At 40.2% G+C, this 14,421-nt stretch overlaps 1 protein-coding gene across 1 annotated transcript in view; it reads right to left on the bottom strand.

Annotated features, from left to right (window-relative positions):
* Positions 1-13,960, bottom strand: part of HSF2BP (heat shock transcription factor 2 binding protein) — a 30,985-nt gene extending 17,025 nt beyond the window's left edge. The window contains exons 1-5 of the mRNA XM_005151711.3: positions 13,925-13,960; positions 11,112-11,262; positions 9,543-9,646; positions 5,104-5,253; positions 550-688 (exon numbers count right to left, since the gene is read on the bottom strand). Coding sequence (XP_005151768.1) covers positions 550-688; positions 5,104-5,253; positions 9,543-9,646; positions 11,112-11,262; positions 13,925-13,960 — 580 coding nt within the window. The remainder of the gene's footprint in view (positions 1-549; positions 689-5,103; positions 5,254-9,542; positions 9,647-11,111; positions 11,263-13,924) is intronic.
* Positions 13,961-14,421: the final 461 nt, after the last annotated feature.

The following is a 14,421-nucleotide window of genomic DNA, read 5'->3' as shown; positions in this document are numbered from 1 at the left end:
ACTTATTTCCTGACCCTAAAAAGAAACATTTTGTATGGAAGTCAAGTTTATTACCTCTTCCTTCTTTTAGCACTACAGACTCAAGACAGTGAAGGCTCAGCCCATCTGACAGCAACAAAATTCTTAAGCAGTTTCAGAATGCTGAGCACATACCTTAAGATGAGGTTTATCTACTCACATCATCTGCAATTCATACATCTTGAAGGTGTTAGTGCTATTGAGGATTCAAAAAGTAAATTACTTGACATTTACAAAGTAAAGTGAGCATACAAGACTAGTAGAAAAATCCTTGTTTTACTCCAGATTGAAAAGATTTGTTACGGAATTTCAAAACTCAATGGCTCTTAGCCATCTAATCCTTAACTGGGTCACAGACAGTACAAGGCCCCACAAAAGTGTCAATAAGAAAATTTGCTAGAACTTTTAGGAAGTCACCAAAAATATCAACATGAACTAAATATCTGAGTCTGAAAAGCTGTATTTACAGAAGCACATACAAGGCAATATAGTACATGCGGAATGCTCTTCTGAGAGATTACATTAACTTACTTGTTACAATCCCTGCCAAAGCTAACACAAACTGATTTTCATCAGAATCCAAATCCTGCTGTTTCATGTCTTCGCCTAATGACTTCACAAAGCTTTCCATGGTCTGTGCAGTGATTGTGAAAAATTTCACTGCTTTACTCTGCAAGCACGGAACAGAAAAAATGATTATACACACTACAGCAACTATGATTATAAGATGTTGCATGCAGTAGAACTGGACAATCTTCAAACTTACTAAAACATCCAGTTACTTAAAAGAACACCAATGTAAAATAGCAGTATGCACTAAGCGACATATCTGATCCCCTAATATTTGAAACCTTTACCTCAGAAGAAAATGGAAAATTACTCAAAGCTACATTTATTTGTAAAACTAAACCATTGTGCATTTACCTCCTAAACCCACAATAACATATATGAACCATCAGAGCTAATGCTTATTTCAAAAGTCAGGGTATTATCTCTTTGCTTTGCAATAGCTGCATCAGCAGCCTTCCAGTATCTGAAGGGGGCCTATAGGGATGCTGGGGGGGACTTTTCATTAGGGACTGTAGTGACAGGACAAGGCGTAATGGGTTAAAACTTAAACAGCAGAGATTTAGATTGGATATAAGGAAGAAATTCTTTACTGTTAGGGTGATGAGGCACTGGAATGGGTTGCCCAGGGAGGTAGAGAATGCTCATTCCCTGGCAGTGTTCAAGACCAGGTTGGATGAAGCCTTGGGTGATATGGTCTAGTGTGAGGTGTCCCTGCCCATGGCAGGGGGGTTGGAACTAGATGATCTTGAGGTCCTTTCCAATCCTAAATATTCTATGATTCTATGATTCTATGACATGAATTCCCCAAGAAACCCAGAAAGGAAAAAAAAAAGAAAAAGGGGGAAAAAAAAAAGAAGGCAGAACTCCATCAAATCCTAACAATACCCATTAATCGCTCTATACAGAATGGACAACAGCAGGCTAGGTAGAAGTTCTTTAGAAAAGGAAACGGAAGTCTCTCCTGGGTCACAGGTTGAACTAAAGTCAGCAATGTCATGTGAGAAAGATGATCATCATACCAGAGTTTACAAACAGGAATTCAGCCCACAATTATGTTATGCTTCTTTTCCCCTCAGCTGTAATACTGCTTTATTTTGGGGCATCTTAGTTGAGGAAGGAACCACCTGGTACAAAGTTCAGGAAAGGTCAAAAAGCCTGGTCAGAGATCCAGGCAGAGCCCACAAAGAAGCATGGAGAGAACTGCTTGTTAATAATTCTGACCTGTAAAACATTGCTAGAACACTATTTAGCACAGATGATGCTGGGTTTCGTAACAAAAATAGCATAGCAGAGAGCCTGTAATGGCAGGTTTCCCACTGTCTTTAATAATTTTGCCACTTGTTGCATGAAGCAGCTGAAATTCTTAGTCATTCCCAGAAGCAACTCAGTAGGACAGCCCAAGAAATGCCTTAACCTTTATGTATTTTGCAAAATTACTGAAAAATTCCATACTTTGCCAAAACTACTGCTTTCATAGTATGTACAAAGCTACTGGTAACATTTATTATTCCTCAACCACTCCATTCACTATCTAAAAAAAAATGTAGTTTCTGTGCAGTGACACCAGCAATGGGGCATCAAAAGTAGGGTCACCGAAACTCAGTATCTTCACAAATGATACTGTGGTCCCAGAATAATGGGAATAAAAGGATCATGGGGAAAGAGAATGGAAAAAAAGTGCACTTCTGCATGTGCTGATGTATTTTTACAGTTACGCAGACACTGCACCTCAAAGGTGGCAATCTTAACATAAGCCGTGACTATTGTTCAAGAGGGCATGAGAGAAAATGCAGAGTCTACTACAGCAGACTAGCATAAGCTATTATTATGAAAATATATATTCACATGGGAACCTAACAAAGTGCTAAGGAAACCAAGTATGTTGCACAAAGAACAAGCAAAATCTTCTATTTGCCAGTGTTTTGAGGTGTAGCTGATGTTCTTTCTGCTCAATCTTCTTTCCAAATAGCCATTAACTAGCACTCAGGTCTGAGGAGCTGCAGCAGAGACCAATCAGGTTTATAAATAGCAAACACTACATACTCTGTAGTCTCTTATTAGCTTGATGGTACTTTCATGGGACTGAAGAATGTCTCACCCACAGACAGAGATAAGGACAACTCTGAGAGCAGCCATTAAGGAGCCTGAATTCAGATAGTGCCAACTGCCCTTTGCTATCCAAGTAACTCATGTTAAAACATCAACTAAAGCGCAAAACTGCTGCCATAAAATATATAGCCATTCACCACCACAGCAGACAACTGAAGTAGCAGACCACCTTGCAGGATACAGAATTTCTCAAGCTAAAGCAAGCCTTCATATTGTTCTGAAACCAAACCTGGAGTTTCCATGCGAGAGCCCTGTCACATGGGTGTCTGGCTGAAGTTTTTCAAATGACATCTAAAACAATCCCATGGGAATTTACTTCTTTTTGTGGCCCAAGCAGACAGACACCCTTGAAAACCCTTATGCTGCTTCTCTGGATAATTCTTTAAGTTCTCTCTATAAATGTTGAACACTGGCAGAAATAGTAGGCATCTGTCCCCCAATGCCTTGACAACTATTTGTGTTACATTTAGAATTTGCTACTTGAGCTTTGACTTTCCTAACCTATACAGACACCAATAGTATACTAGTCCCAAACATTATTTCAGTATTGAACTGTCTGAAAACCCTATTCTGTATGTGTGCAAAGACTGAAGAAAGCTTCAGCATTGTTCCCCAAGGCATGAAATGATTTTGAATTGATGCCACCTTCCCCACATGCTTAAAATACGAGCAATTTTTGAAGCACTTTTGACGTTCTTATACATTTCTGTAGTTCATAGCACCTTCTCAGCGGAGGGGAGGAATGCTACAAGCTGTACAACTTGTCCAAAAATAACACAAAGCAAAAAACTTCATATGACCAATCTCCATCATCTTCTAATAACCTGACTCATTGCCAGCTGTAATGTGTGCTTGATGAAAAGCCATACAACCCATTTATGTTTTTTCTAGCAGTCTTGTTGCAAACCCTGACACGTTTCTTACTGTATTATGCAGGGCATCACAAGAAAACTAAGGCCAAAAATGTTGCTATGACCTTCACCAGAAGTCTAGCAGCTTAATGGACTCTAATGATTGCTGGGAATGACTATAATAGAAGCATTTTGCATTTCAAACAAACCCAGAAACAAAAGTATTCCATCTTCACAGTTGGGTTTTTACCCTTATACAAATAATGAGTTTTGGTTTTACCTAATTCTATTTAATTTACAAGTCTTGTGAAAGCAAGTATCAACTAATTTTACTCTCATCTTTTATAAATACAGTAATTTTCATCACTGCTAGCATTTTGTTTGTAGAAAACATACAATTTCATACTGTTTCACAGTTAGATAAGGACTAGTCAGTAAATATTGTCAACTCTTACAGTTATAAACTGTCTGGAAAATACAGAATGTTATTTTACACTAGTTTTGTTGCTATGTGGGGGCTCTGTAGTAGCCACCTGCCTTCCTTTCCCCCCTCACTCCTCCCTTTTTCACTGCTTTATACAGTGTTTTTACAGACTTTTTTTCCTTAGCTACTGCTGCTGCTTGGATCTTGAATCATCAGAAGTTACAATCAAAGGCATCACTGTATAGCTTTCTGATATCCAATTATAAAGTTACAATTTTATTTTGTGGTACCCAAACTGGAAAACCTTACAAACACACCAGTTTACCACTTACTATAATAAACTAATCCTATTCACTCATCTGTTCATCATGCTGCTGAAAAAAAATCAAGCCAGAAGAAACTATGGCATCAGTTCACTTGGATTAAATACAATTCCTTTTCATGCTGGCTGCAACAACACTGAACATCAGATTTTTATCAGGCCTGTTCCTCTGATCCCTTCTAATTCCATCAGCTGCACTTGGCAGTGAAACTGTGTTAACTGAAATATTACTGTAATTAACTGTTGTTCTGTGGTGGTTGTTGTTTGTTTGTTTTTTAATAAGCTACCTGTTGACATTTAACACTGAAGTTTTAGCAAGATTCACTAACAGCTAGGCTCTCTAAATTTCCAAGAGTCACACAAGTATTACGGCAGCACAGAGATTTAAAGTTGAGAACCGATGTATCTGCCTCCTTTCCATGGCAATAGCTCCTCCAAGCTCCCTAGAAGCATGAGAACTGCTGCATGTGCCCAAGAATTATTTTCTTCTTCTGTTAGCTTGCAAAAAATATTTATATTGTGCTAGTTATAGACACAGTTTATCTGTATGTGATGGAAAACAGATAATCCTTGTTTGGTAACATAAGAATTACTGCATTTATTTCCAGCCTGCTTCTAACACTTTACAGTTCCAACACTTCTTAAATGAGAATGGATGACTCCCAAAGAATATATAATTCAGAAAATATTTTTGCTGTCCAATTACTTTCTGAAATATATCCTTATATTAAAGTGTATTATAGAGCAAACTCCTTATTTTAAAGGCCTAACAGCATTACCACGAGTAAGTATTCACCTGCCATACTTACTCCTCCTAGAATGGTTTTAACAGCTTCCTCATTGCTAGATACACCCCACAAGAGCGTGCACACTGCTGCACCCATTTCTGTACAATACTCTGCTTGCTGCAGGAGCTGCTGCTTGGCCTCATTCAGCTGCTGGCGGAGGTCTAGTTTCTCCTGAAATAGTGTAAGGAAATTTTAGTTGCACTTCATATCAGCCAAAAGAAGTTTCTAGGCTAAGGAACAGAACAAGAAATATCATCATGGCCATATATGAAATGGAGGGAAGGGAGGGTGTGGAGTGGCAAACTCACAGCAGCTGCATATACATGCCTCCTCTCCTGACCTATATCTAAGTAGTAACTGCATCGTGGAGGCTGACAGTAACCAGAAGCCTGTCCACAAGGTCAGACCAAATGACCCACTGAGACTGAGTGGCACCTAGAGAAGTCTGATAGGAGAGTCTGCTCCTCCTAAGAAAACAGCTACTTGTCTGAGAGAGAAGGGATTTCAGCATTAGAGGTCAACCTTTCCAGACACCTTACAAAAGATACTGGCAACAACTTACAGGAAGGGAGAGTTGTTTCATTTTCCAAACAGACCTCTGCTTTAGCCAATGTGGCAGAGTTGATGGATATCTAATATAAATACTACTGTCTCTTCAAACTTTTTATTATTGGGGTATTCCTGATCAGCAGTGGCACAGTAAGACAGAAGCCCTGGAAAAACACAGCTATGGTTTGAAGTTTGGAGAGCACTTCATACCAAGAAAACCCAGCACCATTATGCATCCATCACCTAAGTGAACTGCTCAATGGTCCTTGCCAAAAGGATGAAGACAAACCAGAGCAATCCAATATGACCAGGACACAATTTCAGTTTGGCAGTACTTCTTTCCAATCACATGGGAAGCTGGCCAGAAAAGTATCATGAGATTAGGCAAGATCCTAGGTCTCACTGACTCCCTACCAATTGCAAGAGGGGTAGCAAAGCTCCTGCACTTCTCAGTTTAGAGCCAGCGTTTGTTAATCATTTTGCATGGTGTTTTTTGTTAGGTTGCTGTTCTGCTATAGGCATCCTTGTGTGCAGTTTCTGAATTATTTTCTACATATTTATCTTCTGAAGGAAAAGGGAATGATTTGCTCAGTGTGAGTCAAGGCAGGGATACCACAGTATGGTCTCTCAGGGTGGGTAGGGGCTCTCCACTAACTCTGAATGGGGTAGTGCAAGACAGTGCTGCAGTCAAAGATGAAGGCCAGACAAGAAAAATAATGCTAACTCAAGTATTAACAGAGAGAGAATTGCAGATCACACAATGTCAAAAGAACAGAAGGATCTTGCTCTGCTCATTTTGTGGGCATGGGATTTTCAGATTCACCACAGAAAAACACCCTCCTCAGACCAGCCTCCCCCACGAGTTTAGCAATCAGGATGAAGGATGGGAAAACAAGAAGGAATCCTCTATATGTCAGTTTTGAAAGCAAGTAAACAGAACAAACATTTCAGCCATGTATTGCCATCTAGGTTTTAAAATACATATACTGTCATTTTGTGGGTTCACCTCAGTGCTTTGTGTTAAGGGTGTGGAAAGAACAGAAACATAAAGTCATCTGAGAATCTACACAACATGGCATCAACCAGTACAAAGCTGTTTGCACTTCACTTGTACATCAGTTACCCACCTAGCCTCCTGTGTCACACCTGACAGCCTGATTTGCATTGCTTTATCATGGTGCTAATGGAACACACAAGCTACAATTTGTAAAGTTCAAATTAAATGTATCAGCAGATCTCTGCGTATTTACTCCCTGGACTATCTTTTACATTATAGTCTAATATATGTAAAAGACCAACACTTGCTGCTGATGCCCTAGCCATATAAGTCCCAGGAAAATTCTCTTATTTCTTAATACTTTCCTCATTTTTAAGCAAGTTAGCCAAATTTTATCTTTTACATAACTCACTGCCAGACCTATCAGCTTTTCCGCCATGTATATCAACAAAATGTCCAAAGGCTTCTTCCTGTCTAATCCCTATATTGTCCCTGTCTTTCTTTCCTTGACTTAGGAAAATATATTTTTAGCACATTTTATTTGCATTTTGCATTTAGATGCCAATACTGAACAGGAAGACATAAAAGTCTTAACACCAAAGCTAGGTCCCCCAACAAGAACGCAAAGCCAGTATAAGAAATGCCAGAATTTTTAATAGATCAAAAGCAACATCAGATACGAAGCAAGGCAAACAAAATAGTACATTCTAGAGCCAGGAAAATAAACAGCTTGCAAAAGCAAACAACCTAGCTGGAAGCAAAGCTCCTGAGAGTTCACATCATGAAGCAACCACTGTGCTATGCAACACCACCATCTTCAGGAACAGGTCAAGGCGCAAGAATACAGCAGTGCTTGACACAGACAAAGAAGGCATTAGCCAAGAATAACATGCACAATTCAAGTTTTGCTCAGGTTCAGAAAGCACAGCAATTTTCTAATCAGTGAGACAGCGCTGCACAGAAATTTTGGAATCCAAAATGCTGATTAATGATCCTCTAAGAAAAGGAAACTTCTCAACTAGAAAATGCATTTATTTTATGTTTGAGTGAATCATTCCCTTTTCTTTCAGAAGATAAATATGTAGAAAATAATTCAGAAACTGCACACAAAGATGCCTATAGCAGAACAGCAACCTAATGAAAAACACCGTGCAAAGTGATTAACAGGAACAAAAATCACACATATACATACACCATCTTCTAACATACTGAAGAGCTGAAGACTTTCACAACACATGTGAGCACAACCCACTCAGAAAAATACACCTTTGTGACACATAACAGAAGCCATTTAGACAACCAGTGTATACCACACAAGAGCAGATATAGGAAGAGCTTTGACCAGGAACACGAAGATAACTATGCTTAGTAAAACATCCACGCTTTAAATAAAACTTTCACCCAAAAGAAATCACAAACCTAAACCACCTGCCATTTATTCTGTAATATTAACAAGAGTAAAGGGTAGAGCCACTTCATTAATATCTAAAGCAGCAACATTGAATCTTACTGGATGCTTATACAACTGAAGACCTGGGTGCACAGCAAAACTAACCATGTACATACTGCCAAACTGCAATAGCTATCCCAGAAGATATTTATTTTGAACTAAAAGATATCCGGATGGACAACTATTCCATCATGCTTTACATTCATACCAAACTTCAGCCCTGAATATCTTCCCTAAGCAGATATTCCCTAAAACTGCATGCCTGAACTCTTCATTAATTTAAAAAACTGCACAGAAGAGGCCCTTAGTGATATGGTTAAGTGGTGGACTTGGCAGTCCTGGGGTAATGGTTGGACTTGATTATCTTAAAGGTCTTTTCCAACATAAATGATTATATGATTCTGTGACTGCCTCTCAAAAATGAAATTGTTTCTGTAGATTCATCTGTCTTTGTGCAATCCCAAGGAAGGCAGATGCTAACTCTAGAGCCCAAAGTAAGCTTCTGCTGACTACTGAAGATACCATCAGCTCCAAGGAAATGAACTTTCCCTGCAAATAATAAAAATTGATTCTCACACCTCTTAGAAATTAAGCCAAGTCTGTGTAGTCCTACATGAACCCAAATGGCTTTACAGAAGACCCACAGTCTGAGATGTCACAGTCTCCACTATTCCTTAATTGTCCAGAATCTTCCCTCTCATAATCACTAAACATAATATTGATAGAGAAAAGGAAGACCTGTAATTGTTCTTAAACTCACAGCTATACATGACAATTGGATCAACAGGTGCATTGGGAAAGACCATTAAAACTAAACAAAGCTACACAGCTTATAGCAAGCCAAAAGAGACTGTTTTCATTTTGTATTGCTTACATTATCTTTATTGTCCACTTTGAAAACATGTTATAGTTACATTTAATTCAAAACATGTGATTCCACAAAGGACCTTCTGATGCCAGCTACACCACGATCTTCCTGAACACCCAATGTTTTACTCCAGTATGCTAATATAAGCAAACCACTAGTGGATGATTTTTAACTTTACGTACACCAAAATGAACCCTGCCAAGAATGATGTAATGCAAACCCATACAACTGCACCTCACACAGTACAGAAGGTACAACTGATCTCTGCAGTTATGCAAGAGTTATGTACCTAAGTGGGAGATGGACTGCCAGTGCATACCTCTGTTTGTACACATTGACCACTTTTTGGTACTCATCATATCATATTTTGTCTAGTTATAACACTGACCCCTTTGCTCTAGAAATATCAAGGGGAAAAAACATCAGTTACAAACTGATAAGTAATTTACTCACCACCTGACTATTTGACTAGAAGGTCCAGATTGTTTTTCAGGCTGAGGATGTATTTTGTTACATGAACATGAAAAAGTGATCATTAGTCTTTTTGTTATTAAAACTCAAGCATACATATACCAATATTCTGATAACAAATCTACCTTCTTTTCTTTCATGCAATCTGCCTGGGCTGTTTCCAGACGGGCTCTGAAGTGTTCACAATCCATTTTCAGCTGCTGTATTTCCTCCTCCTTTTTCTCTATGTCTGTGATATGATAAATCAGATACACAAAGCAGCAAGTTATGACCAATGGACTTGCACTAAGGAAAAAAGAATCCACAAATTGCAACTTTAACAAGGCGCTTTAACTATTTGCTTGTGTTAGATCACCTCCTCGTGGCTAAATTCGTATATCGCAATTTGCAACATTTGAGCAGTTCTGACAAGGAACTAAACGAACATGATGTTTCTGATTTCAAGCAAGGAAAGACTGAGAGAATCACATCTAGCTGTTAAACACTCTGTGCCAATAAGAAACCATTCTGGAACTGAGCTTCAGCTCTTCGGGATTTTAAAAATTAACTCAATTTTATACTTTTTTTTGGTAGGTTTTCATGCTTGATATCATTGAAATTCAATGAGTTTCCTCACACAGCAAGGATCTAACTAGCTGAGAATCCTGAACATTTAAAGCAACTGGAAACAATCCCTGATGCCTTGCAACAGCATAAAGGGAACACTTCCAGATCCTACACTACTTCTTTTGACACAAATGACATCTTGACTGGCAGCAGGAAAAGAAGTACACTCTTCATTTCTCTTAGGATATGATGGCATGGAAGAATCTTCCCAAAGAGTGGTCAACTGGGGCAGCTGGAACTTCTGCCTTAATTACTTGGTATCAGAGAAAGACATTAAGGCTCTGTCTTGCTCTTTTCTTATCTAGCTGTTGTAAATGAATTTTCAGCTAACCACTTCACATTCTAGAAGAGATGCACTCTCTATAATCCTCAGTTGTGTCTCAGCTTGTCCCATGTCTTTTCAGACAAAACCCGCTACTAGAACAAGTCAACTGTGCTGCTGCACGTAGGCTACAGGCTAGGGATGGAGCTTGACTCAGATTTGGTCTTGATGACATATTGGAAGCGGAGAAGTTGTTGAAAAAATAATGCACAGAGAATCATAACACTGGAATACTGGGCTTTGGGGACAGCACTAAAAAGACCTTTGTAACAGAGCATCTCCAACTTCTTTTATTATAAATATTTATAGCAACAGAAGCACACATGCAAAAAAAAACCCAAAAAAACAAAAACAAAAAACCTCACACCCAACAGGCTAAATGCAATGATATTATTTCTTGCTTTAAACTTTTTTTATCCACAACTGTTTATCACATTGTTTTGCTAATGTGCATCTAAAAATCATTGGATTTCAAAGACATTTTGAAAACAGAATGCTTTCACCTTTTCTCAAAAAGGAATCACTTTTTTCTTCATACAGCTCCCATTAGTGCCTGAACTAAGTAATAATGCTTTTATCCACAGTCTAAAAGATTAATTTGACATTTCTAATGCAGTTTGTAGTTTTCTTCATTACAAATACTTAGTCATTGCACATAACACTTTAATCTGGAATACTTCTATTTTGCAACTATTTGTGGGGCGTGGCAGTTTCTTGTAAGCAGTTTTAGTAGAAACTATAAGAGCTTTAACATGGTACTACTCACTTGATTCAATAGCATCCAGTTTCTGGAATGTCCCCAGGATATCACCGTTTATTATTTTGGGTAAGAAATCCCGCAATTGCATAACCTCAGTTGTCAGCCTTTCCAAATCCCTCCTTCTAATTTTAACAAATTCATCTTTGGTCTCAGCCTTCTGAAATAAAAACAAAACCAAAACCCAGGAACAAAAAAAATACCACACACACACACCCCCCACCACAACCACCAACCTTGAATCTCTTCTCTTGGGCAAAAACACTGCTATTAGGTAATTCCAGGAATTTGTAACCTTTTAAGAGAAGAGAGCCACCCAATAATAAATAAACCCAGAAGTCTCAGAGATGGACTCTTTGTAAGCTAATTTTTTTCACATTCTTGCCTAAAGCACATCATATCACCTCTCTGCATTTATTTCTTCAGCTAAAATGTGTACAATGTACCTCAGAATGCTGTAAAAATTAGCATCCACATTTTAAAATGTCAGGAACTAATACATATGCCAAGCTGTTGTTTCGAGACTGCTGTAAAGGATACAGTAACTCAGTTTTTTAATTAACTCAAATATTTGCAAGATCCTCAATCGCCTTACTAAACTACAACAGCTCTTTGAGAGGAAATTGTGTTTTTTGAATAGACTCATCTTTTGTGAAGAACAAAAAATATCTGCAACTATTTGCAAGTAATTTAATCCGGAGTTAAAACAAAAAATATTTTACTAGTTTCCTCTTCTACCAAGCTATTGCTATAAAATAACTTTCATTCCAGTCTAAGAGAATGTACATTAATTTTACAATTATAAAGAAATTTCTCTAACAAAAGCCTCCTAAACTCCAATTTCTGATGTATATGCACATGCACACTGCTGTATCTTAATAAGGCTATTACACACACAGACATAAAAAAGGTTTAACATCCTTTGCCTAAAAAAGCATTAATCACCTGATATGCTTTCAAAAAGCAAAATTATCATATATCTTAGTACTGGTTTGCTTTGCACTGAGAAAGGTGCAGATAAAATGAGATCCTTTATGTTTCCCACCTTATTCCAAATGAAAAGGGTACTACAGAACACCAGAAACTATCTCCTACAGGTAGAAAACATGCCATCCCCACAGCCTTCTCACATCCAGCTGCACAAGACAAATAGAGGTCATTATCACTGGTACAGACAACGCTACCCTTGTATTTCTGTCCTTTCCAACCATTTCCTATGATTCTCTCTTCTTCCTTACTTCCTCAGGTTAAACATTTCCTTCTGAGTTTTGCTTTCTACTCTGTTTTTCCCTAGCTATCTTTCAAACCCAGTTTCAGCTTTCCTGGTTCAGAGGCATCAGAGCTGCAATAAAGGTATGGACAAAAGATCTTGCTTTTAAGTTTGTTTGTTTGCACTTATCTGCATTTACGAAGTGCTTATGGCAAAATTAGTACAACCAAGTACCACCACATTACATGATTCAAGAAAAATGAAACTGATGTAGGTCTCACGGAGGTATGTAATAAGCACATGGCAAGAGGATTCCTACAGAGGAATACCATGTGCGTGTCAGCAAACTGGAAGGACAGAGACACAGTTCAGTATTGCTCAAACTCACGGAGCAATTTGGTACAGTTATAAAAATAGCTCTGTTCACTAGCAGAAGCTAAATTCAAATAAAACACATTGCTGAAATACTGGGATTGAGACATAAAATATACAGTAAGGAGAAAATTCTCATTTGTGGTTCCACTGTAAATGCAGATCTTTGCAATACTGCAGTTCCAGCAGCCAAGTTTCATTTTCCCTGCTTAAGCAGATACTTAACATCCCTCCCCACTATAATAGTATGTGAAAAGCAAATATAGACCATGGAGAACAGTAGATTTCTGTCCTGCCTCTTACAGTAATGGCATGTTGTAGGATCTCCTACACGTATAAAATCTGACTTCAGTCCTCACAGATCTCTTGCACAACGGTCAGGTTACATACCTTAACTCACAACCTGCACCATCTGCGTCCCCCTGCCCTGCCTGGCAGGGGGCTGAACAGGGCAGAGATCCCTGCTGCCAATGAATGCAGAATCGCAGAATGGTTTAGGTTGGAAAGGACCTTAAAACCCATCTAGTTTCAACACACCTACCATGGGGGACACCTTCTGCTACACCAGGTTCCTAAAACCCCTGTCCAGCCTGGGCTTGAACACTGCCAGTGATGGGGTATCCACAACTTCCTGAGACAACTTGTGCCACGGTCTCACCACCTTCACAGTAAGGAATTTCTTAATTACATTTAATCTAAATCTCCTTCCTTTCAACTTGAATTTCTTACCTCCTGTCCTGTCACTACATGCCCTTGTAAAAAGTCCCTCTCCAGGTTTCTTGTTGGCCCCTTTAGTACTGGAAAACTGCTCTAAGGTCTCCACAGCACCATCTCTTCTCCAGGTTGAATCACAACCACCCCAGGGTATCTCTGTCCCCCTTCTACACAGTCCCATCACGTTCTCCCCTCACCAGAACGAAGGGAAGGTATTACAAGCCAACGCTGCGGGCAGCAGCCCACCCAAGCACCCACCACAGCTCCCGACGGTGATTCCCAGAGACCGAGCTACTGCCTGCCTCCCACCACCAGCTCCACACCGCTGGCTCTGCCGGCAGTGCACGTTCTCCTTCAGAGCTCCATCGCGCAGTTCCCGCCATCGGCCCTGAGGGGCCACCAGGCCGGGCAGCCCCCGCGGCAGGGCCTCCCCCTAACCTAACCTGACCTGACCGGACCGGTCCGGACCGGACGCGGCCCTGGGGCGGCGCTAAGGAGGGATCCATGCTCGGGCCACGCGCTCTACCTGCGCGTCCCCCGCGAGGCCGGCGTGGCGCCGCATGGCGCCAACAGCTGCCGCCAGCCTTGTGCGAAGAATGAAGGCCAGAAAGGCACAGCCCTGCCGGTCCGCGGCGCCGCTGACCCCGCACCTCGCCTTAGCTCCGCCCCCCTCCCTGGTGTGAGAGGGGCGGGACCTGGGCCTGGGGTCCGTCCTAACCCCGGGCACTGGGAGCTCTGGGGCAGTTTGTCGGAGACTGACTGGAAAGCGGCTCAGCTGAGAAGCACCTGACAATACTGGTGGGTGACAAATTGACTATGAGCCGGCAGTGTGCCACTGCAGCCAGGAGGAATAATAGTATCCTTGGGTGCATCAGTAGGAGTGTTGCCAGCAGGTCAAGGGAGGTGATCCTCTTCCTTTACTCGACCCTGGTGAGGCCACATCTGGAGAACTGTGTTCAGTGATGGGCTCCTCAGTACTACTGCTGGAGCTACTGGAGAGGGTCCAGTGGAAGCCACAAGGAT

Source organism: Melopsittacus undulatus, chromosome 2 (genome assembly GCF_012275295.1).
Source record: "Melopsittacus undulatus isolate bMelUnd1 chromosome 2, bMelUnd1.mat.Z, whole genome shotgun sequence".
NCBI classification, from domain to species: Eukaryota; Metazoa; Chordata; class Aves; order Psittaciformes; family Psittaculidae; genus Melopsittacus; species Melopsittacus undulatus.
Note: the sequence above shows the minus strand (reverse complement) of the source record. Positions and strands in the feature narration are given on the sequence as shown.